The following is an 18,054-nucleotide window of genomic DNA, read 5'->3' on the forward strand; positions in this document are numbered from 1 at the left end:
TAGTAAGAAAACAACTGGCTTAGGTTAAAAATAACTATTGCTACAGGAATTTTTTTGCATGATATTGAGAGGTATTGTCTACCTTTTAAAATAATTTTTAAAAAATAAAAAATAAATAATTTTTAAGTATGTTCCAAAAAAACAAAAATATGTTCGATGTCAATGTGTAGAATTCATCCACAAGACTCATCCATTTAGTCATTCATTCATTCATTCATTCATTCATTCAACAAAGGTTTGCTATTTGCTGAGCATGAGGCTGGGTAGTGGAAACAGTGCTTTCCAGGGCTCTCCATGGAGCAGGGTAGAGAAGAGAGAAACAGTAACAGACAAATAGGGAGATGTATTTGGCAATTTCAAAGTGGGCCAAGTTCTAGGAAGGAAAAGTGCAGGAAATGTCAAGACATGATTCACTACAATCTGATTTCTGCCCCACTCATCATTTAAAAGGCCTCACTCATTACCCAAGAAAGGTATTTAAGCCTTGAAATTCGGCAACATGATGCCCCCAACTTTGTTTTTCCTTTTCAACATTTCCTTGGCGATTCGAGGTCTTTTCTGATTCCATACAAATCTTAGGATTGTTTGTTCCAGCACTTTGGAAAAATGTCATTGGAGTTTTGATCAGGACGGCATTGAAAGTATAGATTGCTCTGGGTGGCATAGACATTTTTTTTTAGGTTTCTTTATTTTTTTTTAATTTTATTATGTTATGTTAGTCACCATTCAATACATCATTAGTTTTTGATGTGGTGATCAACGATCCATTGTTTTCATATAACACCCAGTGCTCCATGCAGTACATGACCTTCTTAATACCCATCACCGGGCTAACCAATACCCCCCCCAAAACCGTTTGTTTCTCAGAGTCCATAGTCTCTCATGGTTCATCTCTCCCTCTGATTTCCCGCCCTTCATTTTTCCCTTCCTTCTCCTAATGTCCTCCATGCTATTCCTTATGTTCCACAAATAACTGAAAACATATGATAATTGACTTTCTCTGCTTGACTTATTTCACTTAGCATAATCTCCTCCAGTCCCATCCGTGTTGATGTAAAAGTTGGGTATTCATCCTTTCTGGTGGCTGAGTAATATTCCATTGTATATATGGACCACATCTTCTGTATCCATTCATCTGTTGAAGGGCATCTCGGCTCTTTCCACAATTTGGCTATTGTGGACATTGCTGCTATGAACAATGGGGTGCATATGGCCCTTCTTTTCACTACATCTCTGTCTTTGGGGTAAATGCCCAGTAGTGCAATTGCTGGGTCATAGGGTAGCTCTGTTTTTAAATTTTTGAGGAACCTTCACACTGTTTTCCAAAGTGGCTGTACCAACTTGCATTCCCACCAGCAGTGTAAGAGGGTTCCCCTTTCTCCACAACCTCTCCAACATTTGTTGTTTCTTTCCCTGTCCATTTTTGCCATTCTAACTGGTGTAAGTTGGTATCTCAATGCGGTTTTGATTTGAATTTCCCTGATGGCTAATGCTGATGAACATTTTTTCATATGTCTGTTAGCCATTTGTATGTCTTCTTCAGAGAAGTGTCTTTTCATATCTTCCGCCCACTTTTTGACTTGATTATTTGTTTTTTGGGTGTTGAGTTTGAGAAGTTCTTTATATATCTTGGAAATCAGCGTTCTGTCTGTGGGGTCATTTGCAAATATCTTCTCCCATTCTGTGGGTTGCCTCTTTGTTTTGTTGACTGTTTCCTTTGCTGTGCAGAAGCTTTTTATCTTGATGAAGTCCCAAAGTTCATTTTTGCTTTTGTTTCACTAGCTTTTGGAGATGTATCTTGAAAGAAGTTGCTGTGGCTGATGTTGAAGAGGTTACTGCCTATGTTCTTCTCTAGGATTTTGATGGATTCCTGTCTCACATTGAGGTCTTTCATCCACTTTGAGTTTATTTTTGTGAATGGTGTTAGAGAATGGTTGAGTTTCATTCTTCTGCATGTGGCTGTCCATTTTCCCAGCACCATTTATTGAAGAGACTGTCTTTTTTCCATTGCATGTTTTTTTCTTGCTTTTTCAAAGATTATTTGACCATAGAGTTGAGGGTCCATATCTGGGTTCTCTATTCTGTTCCATTGGTCTGTATGTCTGCTTTTGTGCCATTACCATGCTGTCTTGGTGATCACAGCTTTGTAATATAGCTTGAAATCGGGCAACGTGATGCCCCCAGCTTTGTTTTTCTTTTTCAACATTTCCTTGGTAATTCGGGGTCTTTTCTGATTCCATAGAAGTCTTAGGATTGTTTGTTCCAGCACTTTGAAAAATGTCATTGGAATTTTGATCGGGATGGCATTGAAAGTATAGATTGCTCTGGGTAGCATAGACATTTTAACAATGTTTATTTTTCTGATGCATGAGCATGGAATGTTTTTCCATCTTTTTGTGTCTTCTTCAATTTCTCTCGTGAGTGTTCTGTAGTTCCTAGCATATAGATCCTTTACCTCTTTGGTTAGGTTTATTCCGAGGTATCTTATGGTTTTTGATGCTATTGTAAATGGAATCGTTTCTCTAATTTCTCTTTCTACAGTTGCATTGTTAGTATATAAGAAAGCAACTGATTTCTGTGCATTGATTTTGTATCCTGCCACATTACTGAATTGCTGTATGAGTTCTAGTAATTTGGGGGTGGAGTCTTTTGGATTTTCCACATAAAGTGCCATGTCATCTGCAAAAAGGAGTTTGACTTCTTTGCCAATTTGAATACATTTTCTTTTTGTTGTCTGATTGCTGTTGCTAGGACTTCTAGTACTATGTTGAACAGTAGTGGTGAGAGTGGGCATCCTTGATGTGTTCCTGATCTTACGAGAAAGGCTCTCAGCTTTTCCTCATTGAGGAGGATATTCACTGTGGGTTTTTCATAGATGGATTTGATGAGCTTGAGGAATGTTCCCTCTATCCCCATACTCTGAAGAGTTTTAATCAGGAAAGGATGCTGTATTTTGTCAAATGCTTTTTCTGCATCAATTGAGAGGACCATATGGTTCTTCTCTCTCCTCTTATTAGTGTTTTCTACTACATTGATAATTCACGAATGTTGAACAACCCTTGCATCCCAGCGATAAACCCCACTTGGTCATGCTGGATGATCCTTTTAATGTCTTCTGGATCTTATTAGCTAGGATTTTGTTGAGGATTTTGGAATCCATATTCGTCAGGGATGTCGGTCTGAAATTCTTTTTGTTGGGGTCTTTGCCTGGTTTGGGGATTAAGGTAATGCTGGCCTCATAGAATGAGTCTGGAAGCTTTCCTTCTGTTTCTATTTTTTTAAACAGCTTCAGGAGATTAAGTATTATTTCTACTTTGAATGTTTGTTAGAATTCCCCAGGGAATCCATCAGGCCCCGGACTTTTGTTTTTTGGGAGGTTTTTGATCATTGCTTCAATCTCGTTACTGGTTATTGGCCTATTCAAGGTTGTCAATTTCTTCCTGTTTCAGTCTTGGTAGTTTATAGGTTCCCAGGAAGGCATCCATTTCATCCAGGTTGCTCAGTTTATTGGCATATAGTTGTTGATAATAATTTCTAATAATTTTTTCTATTTCCTTGGTGTTAGTCAAGCTATTATTACAAAGCAGTGATCACCAAGACAGCATGGAACTGGCACAAAAACAGACATATAGACCTTGGAACAGAATAGAGAGCCCAGATATGGACCCTCAACTCTATGGTCAAATAGTCTTCAAAAGAGCAGGAAAAAATATGCAATGGAAAAAAGACAGTCTCTTCAATAAATGGTGCTGGGAAAATTGGACAGCCACATGCAGAAGGATGAATCTCAACCATTCTCTAACACCATTCACAAAGATAAACTCAAAGTGGATGAAAGACCTCAATGTGAGACAGGAATCCATCAAAATCCTAGAGAAGAACATAGGCAGTAACCTCTTTGACACTGGCCATAGCAACTTCTTTTAAGATACATCTCCAAAGACTAGTGAAACAAAGAGCAAAATTAACTTTTGGGACTTCGTCAAGATAAAAAGCTTCTGCACAACAAAGGAAACAGTCAACAAAACAAAGAGGCAACCCACAGAATGGGAGAAGATATTTGCAAATGACACTACAGATAAAGGGCTGGTATCCGTGATCTATAAAGAACTTCTCAAACTCAACACCCAAAAAACAAATAATCAAGTCAAAAAATGGGCAGAAGACATGAACAGACATTTCTCCAAAGAAGACATACAAATGGCTAACAGACACATGAAAAAATGTTCATCATCATTAGCCATCATGGAAATTCAACTTAAAACCACATTGAGATACCACCTTACACCAGTTAGAATGGCAAAAATTGACAAGGCAAGAAACAACAAATTTTGGAGAGGTTGTGGAGAAAGGGGAACCCTCTTACACTGCTGGTGGGAATGCAAGTTGGTACAGCCACTTTGGAAAACAATGTGGAGGTGCCTCAAAATGTTAAAAACAGAGCTACCCTATGACCCAGCAATTGCACTCCTGGGCATTTACCCCAAGACACAGATGGAGTGAAAAGAAGGGCCATATGCACCCCAATGTTCATAGCAGCAGTGTCGGCGATAGCAAAACTGTAGAAAGAGTTGAGATGCCCTTCAACAGATGAATGGATACAGAAGATGTGGTCCATATATACAATGGAATATTACTCAGCCACCAGAAAGGATGAATACCCAACTTTTACATCAACACGGATGGGACTGGAGGAGATTATGCTAAGTGAAATAAGTCAAGCAGAGAAAGTCAATTATCATATGGTTTCACTTATTTGTGGAACATAAGGAATAGCATGGAGGACATTAGGAGAAGGAAGGGGAAAATGAAGGGGACGGAATCAGAAGGAGAGATGAACCATGAGAGATTATGGACTCTGAGAAACAAATTGAAGGTTTTAGAGGGGAGGGGCGTGGAGGGATGGGTTAGCCCGGTGATGGGTATTAAGAAGGGTATGTACTGCATGGAGCACTGGGTATTATACAAAAACAATGAATCATGAATCACTACATCAAAAACTAATGATGTATTGTATGGTGACTAACATAATAAAATAAAATTTTTTTAAAAAAAGACATGTAAGCCTTAACCTAAAGTCAGTAGAATTTTTTTGTCTTTAGGTCAGGTTGATTAGGGTATAATTTACATGCAATAAAATTCAGCCTTTTTAGTACGGTTTTGTGTTTTGACAAACACATAAAGTTATGTAACCACCACCAATGATCAAGATATAAGTTTCATCATCCCAAAATATTCCCTTATGACCTGATGTAATCAACCTCTTCCCTCAAACACCAACTCCTGGCAACCACTGATCTGTTTTCTGTCCCTATAGTTTTTCCTTTTCCAGAATATTATATAAATGGGACTATATAGTATGTAGCCTTTCATGTCTGGCTCCTTTCATCCAGAATAATGCATTTAAGATTCAGTCACGTTGTTATGTATATAAATAGTCCATTCCTTTTTATTTCCAATTATTTCTGATATTCCACTGTATGGATGTACCACAGTTTGTTTATTCATTCCCCAGTTGAGGGACACTTGGATTGTTTCTAGTTTTTAGCAATTATGAATAGAACCACTAGAAATATTCACATGAAGGTTTTCAATGTGAACATCTGTTTTTGTTTCTCCTAAGTAAATACCTAAAAGTGGGATTGCTGGTATGGCAACTGCATATTGAATTTCATAAGATATTGACAAACTGTTTCCAAAGTAGGCAGGCCATTTTTCATTCAGACAGCAATGTATGAGAGTTTTAGTTGTTGCACATCCTTGCCAGTACTTGATATTGCCACTTTATTTCCTTATGTTAATCATTCTAATAGCTATGTAGTAGTATCTAATAGTGGTTTTAATTTGCCTTTCTGTAATGATTAATGACATGGAGGATGTTTCATGTGCTTATTTGCCATCCGTGTATCTTCTTTGGTGAAGTGTCTGTTAAAATATTTAGCTTACTTCTTAAATGGATTGTTTCTTGTTGAGTTTTTAAGAATCCTTTATATATTCTGGATATAAGTCTTTTGTTAGCTACATACTTTTTTAAAAAGGAGGAAAATTTGCAAATATTTTGTCCCAATCTGTAGCTTCTCTGTTCCTTCTCTTAATACTGTCTTTCATAGAGCAAAAACTTTTCATTTTGATCAAGTCTTATTTATCAGTTTTTCCCTTATGGACCATGCTTTTAGTGTTATAGCTAAGAACTCTTTGCCTAACACAAGGTCACAAAGATTTTTCCCGGATGTTTTCTTCCACAAGTATTGTACTTTAGACTTTACATTCAGCTCCATGGTCTATTTTGAATTAATCTTAATATGATATGAGATATGGGTAGAGGTTTTATTTTGTTTTGTTTTTTACTATGGATGTCTAATTGTTCCATTGAAGTCTCCACTAAAAGGTCTTTATTTATACACAAACAATGAATCATGGAACACTACATAAAAACTAATGATGTACTGTATGGTGACTAACATAATAAAAAAAGTATTCAGGAAAGAAAAAGTAAAATAATAAAATAAAATAAATTGACTATGCATGTCAGTCTGTTCCAGACCTATTCTGTTCCACTAATCTTCATGTCTATCCTTTTGCGAAAACCACACTCTCCTGATTACTATAATTTTATAGTAAGTCTAAAATCAGGTAGTGTATGAATTCTCCACTAAATACCTAATGGTATTTGTTTAGCTTCTTTTCAAACTGTTGGATATGCAACTTTCTTTGATTTTCCATATAAATCTTAGAATCAACTTGCCAATTCTACAAAATAAACATCTAGGATTTTGATTGGGATTATGTTGAATATATAGATCAGACTGGGGAGAATTGACATCTTTTTTTTTTATGTTAGTCACCATACAGTACATCATTAGTTCTTGATATAGTGTTCCATGATTCATTGTTCTTAACAATACTGAGTCTTCCAGCCCATGAACACAGTATATCTCTCAATTTATTTACGGCTTTGATTTCTCTAATTGGTGTTTTCATAGCTTTCAGCATACAGAAATCATACACATTTTGTTAAATTTATATCTAAGTATTTCATCGTCTTTGGTGCTATTGTAAATGGTATTTGTTTTCCCCTTTTGTCTTCTTTCTTCTTTTTTTAAATTTTTATTTAAATTCAATTTAGTTAACATGTAGTGTATTATTAGTTTCAGGAGTAGAATTTAGTGATTCATCAGTTGCATATAACACCCAGTGCTCATTACATCAAGTGCCCCTTTTTTTTTTTAAGATTTTTATTTATTTATTTGACAGAGAGAGAGACAGCGAGAGAGGGAACACAAGCAGGGGCAGTGGGAGAGGGAGAAGCAGGCTTCCCGCTGAGCAGGGACCCTGATTCAGGGCTCGGTCCCAGGATCATGACCTGAGCCAAAGGCAGACGCTTAACCATCTGAGCCACCCAGGCACCCCATCAAGTGCCCTCCTTAATGCCCATCACCCAGTTATCCCATCCCCCCACCAACCTCTCCTCCAGCAACTCTATTTGTTTCCTAGAGTTAAGGGTCTCTTATGATTTCCCTTGCTCTCTGTTTTCGTCTTATTTTATTTTTCCTTCCCTTCCCCTATGTACATCTTTTTTGTTTCTTAAATTCTATGTGTGAGTGAAATCATATGGTATTTGTCTTTCTCTGACTGACTTACTTTGCTTAGCATAATAACTTCTAGTTCCATCATGTCATTACAAATGGCAAGATTTCATTCTTTTTGATGGCTCAGTAATATTCCACATTGCGTGTGTGTGTGTGTGTGTGTGTGTGTGTGTGTGTGTGTGTGTGTGTTCCACATCTTTATCCATTCATCTGTCACTGGACATCTGGGCTCTTTCCATATTTTGGCTATTGTAGACTTCTTTTATTTAAATTTCCAAATGGTCATTGCTATTATAGAAATACAACTGATTTTTATATATTGAGCTTGTATCTTTTTTTTAATTTTTTTTTTTTTGAGCTTGTATCTTGAGAACTACTGAAATAGCTTATTGGTTATAATAGCTTTTTTGTAGATTCTTTGAGATTTTCCATGCAACATGTAATCTGCAAATGAGACAGTTTTATCTCTTCCTTTCCACTCTATGCTTTTCTCCCTATTTTTCTTGACTTACTTCACTGGCTACATCTTCCAGTATGATGTTAAATAGGAGTGGTAAAAGTGAATATTCCTTTTTTTTTCTCATTCTCATTTTTCTATTTAAAATCAATTAATTAACATATAGTGCATTATTAGTTTCAGGGGTAGAGTTTAGTGATTCATCAGTTGCATGTAACACCAGTGCTCATTACATCAAGTGACCTCCTTAATGCCCATCACCCAGTTACCCATCCCCCCACCCATCTCCCCTTCAGCAACGCTGTTTGTTTCCTATACTTAAGAGTCACTTATGGTTTGTCTCCCTCTGATTTCATTTTATTTTATTTTATATTCTTTTTCTTTTCTTTTCTGTTATTTTCTTCTTTTCTTTCTTTCTTTATGAAAGTGAATATTCTTGTTTTATTTCCAATTTTAGGGGGGAAAGTTCTCTTATTTTTTAGTGTGATGTTAACTGGACTTTTTTTAGGTTTTATTTACTTATTTATTTATTTGAGAGAGAGAGTGAGCGAGAGCACAAGTGGGTGGAGGGGGGAGGCAGAGGGAGAAGCAGACTCCCTGCTGATCAGGGAGCCTGACATGGGACTCAATCCCAGGACTCTGAGATCATGACCTGAGCCGAAGGCAGATGCTTAACCAACTGAGCCACCCAGGTGTCCCTAGACCCTTTTTTATTAAAAAAAAAATCCCTCCTTCTCTGCCCCTGTCCCCCAACTCACACTCTTTCTCTAAAAAAAGAAAAGTGAGGACAAAACATTCTCAAAAGCAAAGCTTATTCCTGTGACTTTCCAGCTCAAAGCCCTCTGAAACCTCCTTTACAAAACTCTGATACACATGGCACCTGGTGATGCCCATCCTGGAATCTCAGCCCCCAGGCTGCCTCTGTTTGCACATTTGTACTCCACATGCCCTGTACTTACCTGGCTGCCCTTGATAAGTGCATTGGTCTCCCAGGTACCAGCATTCTCTCTGAATATCACCACCAGGCCAGTGTGCTGATATCGAGGTGCCCCAAGAACCAGGTTTTGTACCCTGCTTCTCAAGATGACTTCAGCAGCATAACCTGAAGATGGTGATCTGAGAAGGTAAGCGCTTTCCTTCACAGACACTGCCCCCTCTGAGAGACCTATCCCTTGAGTAGGGGGCAATGCAATAGCTCCATGCTTAGTAGGTGGGGATAACTGGACCCTGCACAATATTCCCCTTTGTTAACATAATTAAATGGAAATTTTGAAATTTCTGTCTTTAAAGTTATTCCAAGGGCCCATGAAAAATTCAATGAAATATATGTTAATTGAGTTATACCATATCCTGACCCCTTCTTAAAGTTACCCTGCCCTTTCCACTTACCCAAGTAAGCATCGTTCATGTCTGAATCTACCCTGGTTGTGTTGATGAAGGTAAATTTATCCTTTGACACATGAAGAAAGGCTCCACCAGCCCAGTCAAAGCTCCCCACAGCACCTAGCAAGAGACCATTCTGGAAAACAGGGTAGAACAAGATTGAGCAACCTGCAACTTCAGTGCAATCTTTATCAAAATTCCAATAGCATTCTTCACAGAAATATAATAAACAATCCTAAAATTTGTATGGAACCACAAAAAAATCCAAATAGCCAAAGCAATTTGGTGCAGCCACTGTGGAAAACAGAATGCGGTTCCTCAAAAATTTAAAAATAGAATTACCATTATTATCCAACAATCCTACTTCTGAGTATTTATCCAAAGTAAATGAAAACACTAACTCAAAAGATATCTGCACCCCAGGTTCATGAGGCACTATTTACAATAGCCACAACATAAGGGCACCTGGGTGGCTCAGTCAGTTGGGCGTCCAACTCTTGATTTCAGCTCAGGTCATGGTCTTGAGATTGTGGGATTAAGCCCCATGTTTGGCTCCATGCTCAGCATGGAGTTTGCTTGAGATTCTCTCTCTCCCTCTGGCTCTGCCCCTCCCCCATTCACACCCACTTGCTCTCATTCTCTCTTTCAAAATAAAACCATGAAAAAAAATAATTTAAAAAAACAATATCCAAGATATGGAAATAATCTAAGTGGAAACATCAATGCATGAATAAAGAAAATGTGATATATAACACAATGGACTATTATTTGGCCATAAAAAAGAAGGAAATCCTGCCATTTGTGACAACATGTATGGACCGACCTTGAAGGCATTATGCTAAGTGAAATAAGTCAGAGAAAGACAAATAGGGTATGATCTCATTTATATGTGGAATTTAAAAACAAAACAAAACTGAATTATATAGATGCAGAGAACAGATTGGTGGTTGCAAAAGACAATGAACGGGTTGGGAGGGTAGGCAAAATGGGTGATGGTAGTCAACAGGTACAAATTTCCAGTTATTAAATAAATACATGCAGGGATGTAATATAAAGCATAGTGAGTATAGTTAATAAAATTATAATGTATATTTGAAAGTTGCTAAGAAAATAAATCTTATTACCAAGAAGCAGTCCCAAATGGAGGCCATAAAAATGAGAATGAATGAGGCAGAAGAGCAACTCAGTGATATAAAAGATAAAATGATGGAAAATAAGGAAACTGAAAAGAACATAGAAAGAGGGCACCTGGGTGTCTCATTCGGTTAAGCATCTGCCTTCAGTTCAGATCATGATCCCAGGGTCCTGGGATCGAGTCCCGCATTGGGGTCCCTGCTCAGCGGAGAGCCTGCTCTCCCTCTGCCTGCTGCCCCTCCCCCCTCTTGTACTCTCTCTCTCTCTCTCTCTGTCAAATAAATAAATAAAATCTTTAAAGAGAGAGAGAGAACTACTGAATAACAAAGGGACACTTAGAGAACTCAGCAGTTCCATAAAGTGAAGTAATAGCTGGATAATAGGGGTCCCAGAAAATGAGGAGCAGGAGAGAGGGGCAGAAGGTTTATTTGAACAAATTACAGCTGATAACTCCCCTAATCTGGAGAAGGAAACAGGCATTCAAGTCCAGGAGGCACAGAGAACCCCCTTAAAATCAATAAAAATAGGTCAACACCTCGGCATATAATAATGAATCTTGTGAATTTCAGAGATAGACAGAAAATCCTGAAAGCAGCTTGAAACAAGAGGTCCCTAAACTCCAAGGGTAGAAACATCAGGCTGTCAGCAGATGTGTCCACAGAGACCTGGCAGGCCAAAAAGGACTGGCATGACATATTCAATGTGTTAAATGGGAAAAATATGTAGCCAAGAATACTTTATCCAGCAAGGCTGTCATTCAGAATGGAAGGAGAAATAAAGAGTTTCAGAACAAACAAAAACTAAAGGAATTTGTGAACACTAAACCAACCCTGCAAGAAATATTAAAGGGGATCCTCTGAGTGAAGAGAGAGCCCAATAGTAACAAAGACCAGAAAGGAACAGAGACAATCTACAGAAACAGCAACTTTACAGGTAATACAACAGCACTAAATGCATAATTAATCTGAATGTAAATTGACTAAATGCTCCACTCAAAAGACACAGGGTATCAGACTGGATTAAAGAAAACAAGACCCATCGATATGCTGCTTACAAAAGACTCATTTTAAACCCAAAGACACCTCCAGATTGAAAGTAAGGGGTGGAGAAGCATCTATCATCCAAATGGACATCAAAAGAATACTGGGGTAGCAATCCTTATATCAGACAAACTAGGTTTTAAACCAAAGACTGTAATAAGAGATGAAGGACACTGTTCCATAATAAAAGGGTCTATACAACAGGAAGAGCTAACAGCTGTAAATATTTATGCTCTGAACTTGGGATCAGCCAACTATATACACCAATTAGTAACAAAATTAAAGAAACACATTGATAATAATACAGTAATAGTAGCGGATGTTAACATCCCACTGACAGCAATGGACAGATCATCTAAGCAGAAGATCAACAAGGAAACAAGGGCTTTGAATGACACACTGGACCAGATGGACTCCACAGATATATTCAGAGCATTTCATCCTAAAGCAGCAGAATACACATTCTTCTTGAGTGCACATGAAACATTCTTCAGAATAGATCACATCCTGGGTCACAAATCCGGTCTCAACTGGTACAAAAAGACTGGGATTATAGCATGTATATTTTCAGAGCACAGTGCTTTAAAACTCGAAGTCAAGCACAAGAAAATCTTGGGAAGGAACACAAATATGTGGAGGTTAAAAAACCATCCTACTAAAGAATGAATGGATCAACAAGGAAATTAAAGAAGAATTTTGAAAAAATACATGGAACCAAATGAAAATGAAAACATGACAGTTCAGAAGTTTTGGGATGCAATATCTATCAATAGAGACCTTCCTCATGAAACAAGAAAAGTCTCAAATACACAGGCTAACATTACACCTAAAGGAGCTGGAAAAAGAACAGCAAATAAAGCCTAAATCCAGCAGGAGAAGAGAAATAATAAAGATTAGAGCAAAAATCAATGATATAATTTAAAAAAAAAAAAAGCAGCAGAACCAATCCACTAGGAGCTGGTTCTTTGAAAGAATTAAGATCGATAAACCCCTAGCCAACTTATCAAAAAGAAAAGAGAAAGGACCCAAATAAATAAAATCATTAATGAAAGAGAAAAGATCACAACCAACACCGAAGAAACCCAGTTATAAGAATATATTATGAGCAACTATTGCCAACAAATTAGGCAATTTGGAAGAAATGGATGCATTCCTAGAAACATAAACTACCAAACTGAAACAGGAAGAAATGGAAAATGTGAAGAGACCCATAATCAGCAAGGAAGTTGAAGCAGTAATCAAAAATCTCCCAACAAACTAGAGTCCAGGGCCAGATGGCTTCCCAGGGGAATTCTACCAAATATTTAAAGAAGAATTAATACCTTTTCTTCTGAAGCTCTTTCATAAAATAGAAAAGGAAGGAAAACTTCAAACCCATTTTATGAGGCCAGCATTACCTTCATCCCAAAACCAGACAAAGACCCCACCAAAAAGGATAATTACAGACCAAAATCCCTGATGAACATGGATGCAAAAATTCTCACCAAGATACTAGCTAATAGGATCCAACAGTACATTAAAAGGATTATTCACAGGGTGCCTGGGTGGCTCAATTTGTTAAGCGGCTGCCTTCGGCTCAGGTCATGATCCCAGGGTCCTGGGATTGAGTCCTGCATCAGGCTCCCTGCTCCCCAGGAAGCCTGCTTCTCCCTCTCCCTCTCCCCCTACTTGTGTTCCCTCTCTCATTGTCTCTCTCTCTGTCAAATGAATAAATAAAATCTTTTTTAAAAAATAAAATAAAAGGATTATTCACTACGACCAAGTGGGATTTATTCCTGAGCTGCAAGGGTGGTTCAACATCCACAAATCAATCAATGTGATACACCACAATAATAAAAAGAAAGGACAAGAACCATAAGATCCTCTCAACGGATGCAGAAAAAGCATTTGGCAAAATACAGCATTCTTTCTTGATTAAAACTCTCCACCCTTTAGGGATAAAGAGAACATACCTCAACATCATAAAAGCCATATGTGAAAGATCCACAGTGAATAGCATCCTCAACAAGGAAAAACTGAGAGCTTTTTCTCTAAGGTCAGGAACATGACAGGGATGCCCACTCTCACCACTGTTGTTCAACATAGTACTGGAAGACCTAGTCTCAGTGATCAGATAACAAAAAGAAATAAAAGGCATCCGAATTAGCAAAGAAGAAGTCAAACTCTCACTCCTCACAGACAACATGATATTCTATGCAGAAAATCCAAAAGATTCCACCAAAAAGTGCTAGAACTGATATAGGAATTCAGCAAAGTTGCAGGATATAAAATCAATGCACAGCAGTCATTTGCATTTCTATACACTAACAATGAGGCAGAAGAAAGAGAAATCAAGGAATCAGTCCCATTTACAATTGCACCAAAAACCATAAGATACCTCAGAATAAACCTAACCAAAGAGGTAAAGGATCTGTACTTTGGAAAAACTATAGAACATTTATGAAAGAAATTGAAGAAGGCACAAAGAAGTGGAAAAACATTCCATGCTCATGGATCGGAAAAACAAATATTGTTAAAATGTCTATGCTACCTAGAGCAATCTACACATTTAATGCAATCACTATCAAAATACCATCAACTTTTTTCACAGAGCTGGAACAAATGACTCAAAAATTTGTATGGAACCAGAAAAGACCCTGAATAGCCAAAGAAATATTGAAAAAGAAAACCAAAGCTGGAGGCATCACAATCCAGACTTCAAGGTATATTACAAAGCTGTAATCATCAAGACAGTATGGTACTGGCACAAAAACAGACACACAGATCAATGGAACAGAATAGAGAACCCGGAAATGGACCCTCAAGGTCAATTAACCTTTGACAAAGCAGGAAATAATATCCAATGGAAAGAGACAGTGTCTTCTACAAATGGTATTGGGAAAACTGGACAGTAACATGCAGAAGAATGAAACTGAACCACTTTCTTATACCATACACAAAAATAAATTCAAAATGGATGAAAGGCCTAAATGTGAAACAGGAATCCATCAAAATCCTAGAGAAGAATACAAGCAGCAACCTCTTTGACCTCAGCCACAGCAACTTCCTATTAGACATGTCTCCAAAGGCAAGAGAAACAAAAGCAAAGATGAACTCTTGGGACCTCATCTAAATGAAAAGCTTTTGGACAGCAAAGGAAACAATCAACAAAACTAAAAGGTAACCTATGGAATGGGAGAAGATATTTGCAAATATCTTATCAAATAAAGGGGTAGTATCCAAGATCTATAAAGAACTTATCAAACTCAACACCCAAAAAACAAAAAATCCAATCAAGAAATGGGCAGAAGGCATGAATAGACACTTTTCCAAAGAAGACATCCAGATGGCTAACAGAATGTGAAAAAATGCTCAACATCACTGGGCATCAGGGAAATACAAATCAAAACCACAATGAGATACCACCTCACACCAGTCAGAATGGCTGAAATGAACAACTCAGGAAACAACAAATGTTGGCAAGGATGTGGAGAAAGGGAAACCCTCTTACACTGTGGGTGGGAATGCAAACTGGTGCAGCCACTCTGGAAAACAATATGGAGATTCCTCAAAAAGTGAAAAATAAAGCTACCCTATAACCCAGCAACTGTACTACTTGGTATTTACCCAAAGGATACAAACATCATGATTCGAAGGGGCACATGCACCCCAATGTTTATAGCAGCAATGTCCACAACAGCCAAAATATGGAAAGAGCCCAGATGTCCAACCACAGATGAACGGATAAAGAAGATGTGGTATACATATACAATGGAATATTACTCAGCCATAAAAAAGAATGAAATCTTACCATTTGCAATGATGCAGATGGAACTAGAGGGTATTATGCTAAGCGAAATAAGTCAGAGAAAGACAAATACCATATGATTTCACTCACGTGTGGAATTTAAGAAATAAAACAGATGCACATAGGGGAAGGGAAGGAAGGAAGGAAAAATAAAATAAGATGAAAATAGAGAGGGAGACAAAGCATAAGAGATACTGAACTTAAGGAAACAAACTGAGGATTGCTGGAGGGCAGGTGGGGGGGAAGGGGTAATTGAGTGATGGTCATTAGGAGGGCACTTGATGTAATGAGCACTGGGTGTTATATGCAACTGATGAATCACTAAATTCTTCCTCTGAAACTAATAATACAGGAGATGTTAACTAAATTGAATTTAAATAAGGAAATTTTTTAATTTTTTAATTTAAAAAAAGAAAATAAATCTTAAAGTTTTCATCACAAGAAAAAAAATTTTGTAACATATGTAGTGATGAATATTAATTAGACTTATTGTAGTGATCATTTCACAATATATGCATATATCAAATCATTATGTTGTATACCTGTATGATATCATATCATATACCTATATCCATATCATATATCCTCAACAATAACAAAAAAACAGGATTGATAAGGAAAAGAAAAGGGACCACTGCTCCCCATCAAAGAAGTGCCTCCAACAAGTACTCATTGCAGATAAAAGCCCCCAAACCCTTGCATGTCTTCCCCTTCCTCTTTCCCAATCCCAATTTAATGAAGGACCACTTACAGCGGTGATGGCAGCACTGAAGCCTTCCTGAGACATCTCATGTTCAAAGGAGCTGGTACTTCCTGTCTGAGTACCTGTGAGGAGGAGAGTTTTCTACATTAAAGAAAGCAGAAGAGTTGGAACTCAAATGCTATGGTGACCAGACAAAAGGAGGTTCAGATGGCAGCTATCTGAATTAGAAAGTATATACCCCTTTTAAAGAGATGGTGGCTATTTGGCTCCAACTGGTTTTTGCCACATGGGAATACAGTCTAATCTTCCAACTTTTTAAGACAAACCATAAATCCAGATCATATATGATGCTTCCCCCAGTGTTTTAAATTCTTTTAATCAGTAAACATTTATTGAGCACCCTCTATGTACCAGGCACTATTCTAGACACTGGAGATACAGCAGTGAATCAAACAGACAAATGTTGGCAACATATCCAAATTCTTGGAGAAATACTGTCTGAGGTTTGGCTCTCCTACCCTCCAATTTTCCAGCCTACAGCCAAGGCTTGCAAAGTAAAGATAAAGTCTAGATCCTTTGATTTTAAAGGAAATGACCAAGTGAGGCCAGAGCTGCTGGGAACTAGAGGAAGTAGAGAGAGAGTTGAATTAATCCTGAGAGTCAGGATACCAAGGGTTAGAAGGTTCTAGTTTCTAGAGGGGAAATGCGTGTTGGAGGGTAAGGAGCTGCCTCTGGAGCTGCTGCAGGAGTGCAGAACCTTAGCTTACCCTCAATTGCAAAGATCTTTTCCTGAAGCTGGTTTTGAATGGTCTTCAGAGCTTCAAAGTTATTCACCCGGAACACATGATCACGAGGAGGCTTGGATGCAATGGTATTAAGCTCTTCACGATTTTTTGGACTGTTGAAAGCATCACCCACCTGTTACCAAGGAATAGTGGCCAAATCAGACACCATCTGGGGTTAGCAGTCTCATCCAGCAAAGAAAATTCTGCAGGAAAAGAATCTGAAACAGTATCTGTCAAATGAGGGAATGCACCAGAAGGCCCCTGGGACAGGGCCACCAAGTATAGTAAAACAGGTTGTGCACTGCATGAGGCATTCTGTCAAGGGAGTAATTAGGAGTGAAATCCAGCCTTTGTCCCTTTGCTGTGCCATGCCCAGCACATGTGTGGGGCTGACCTCTCCCCAGAGTAAAGGGAGTCTTTTCCTCTATATGAAGCAGTTTCCTACTTGTCAAGCCATGCACTGATGATGATACCTTTTTCTATGTCATACAAGGTACTGTGGTAGTTTGATTACACTGATGATCCCTTTAGTAAAGATCTAACTCTTTACCCCTTCCTATATCTGAGCCCTTTCCCTGAAAACTTTGCTGTATCCTCTTACTCATAGCAGAGGAATCTGCCCTGCTATGTCTCTGGGTACAGCTATGTGTCTTGATAATATCCATTAGCGTAATATCCATGATGCAGAAAGAGGCTTCAAAAAGTGCTTGCAACATTTCCATTTGCTCTTCTGTTCCTCTGCCTTCACCATGAGGATATGCCCAGGCTGGCCCACGGGACGATAACACAGGGAGCAGAAGAACCAAGTTACCCCACTTGTTCCAGCCATTCCAGTCCAGCAAACAGACATAACTGGCAACCCTCAGAAATGGAGAGAGTTCAGCCAAGATCAGCAGAGCTGTCAACCAACCTTCAAATGAATACAGATGTACAAGTGAGCCAGTCAAAACCAGAAAAATTGCCCCACAGAACTACAGATTCATTTAGTGTTTTAAAGACTGAGTTCTGAGATAATTAGTTACACAGCATCATTGTAACAATAGTTAACTGATACAGGCCCATATGGGCTAACAATGACCCTTGGCCCACCTGGTTTTAGGGATATTTTCAAACTGAAGGAAGGGTGTATCCAAACAGAAAGCCTCCACAGAAGCATCAGGCCAGAGAGCCACATTT

General features: G+C 38.2%; 1 protein-coding gene across 7 annotated transcripts in view; it reads right to left on the minus strand.

The window, feature by feature from the left end:
- LOC112810381 (integrin alpha-M-like) overlaps window positions 1–18,054 on the minus strand; it is a 51,504-nt gene that overhangs the window by 14,716 nt on the left and 18,734 nt on the right. For all 7 annotated transcript variants that reach the window (XM_025853972.1, XM_025853966.1, XM_025853967.1 and 4 more), the window contains exons 9-12: window positions 16,861–17,011; window positions 16,142–16,215; window positions 9,436–9,565; window positions 9,006–9,148 (exon numbers count right to left, since the gene is read on the minus strand). In XM_025853972.1, the coding sequence (XP_025709757.1) occupies window positions 9,006–9,148; window positions 9,436–9,565; window positions 16,142–16,215; window positions 16,861–17,011 (498 nt within the window). The remainder of the gene's footprint in view (window positions 1–9,005; window positions 9,149–9,435; window positions 9,566–16,141; window positions 16,216–16,860; window positions 17,012–18,054) is intronic.

This window comes from Callorhinus ursinus, unplaced genomic scaffold (genome assembly GCF_003265705.2).
Source record: "Callorhinus ursinus isolate GAN/ISIS: 27379988/994484 unplaced genomic scaffold, GSC_fseal_2.0 scaffold87, whole genome shotgun sequence".
Taxonomy (NCBI): domain Eukaryota; kingdom Metazoa; phylum Chordata; class Mammalia; order Carnivora; family Otariidae; genus Callorhinus; species Callorhinus ursinus.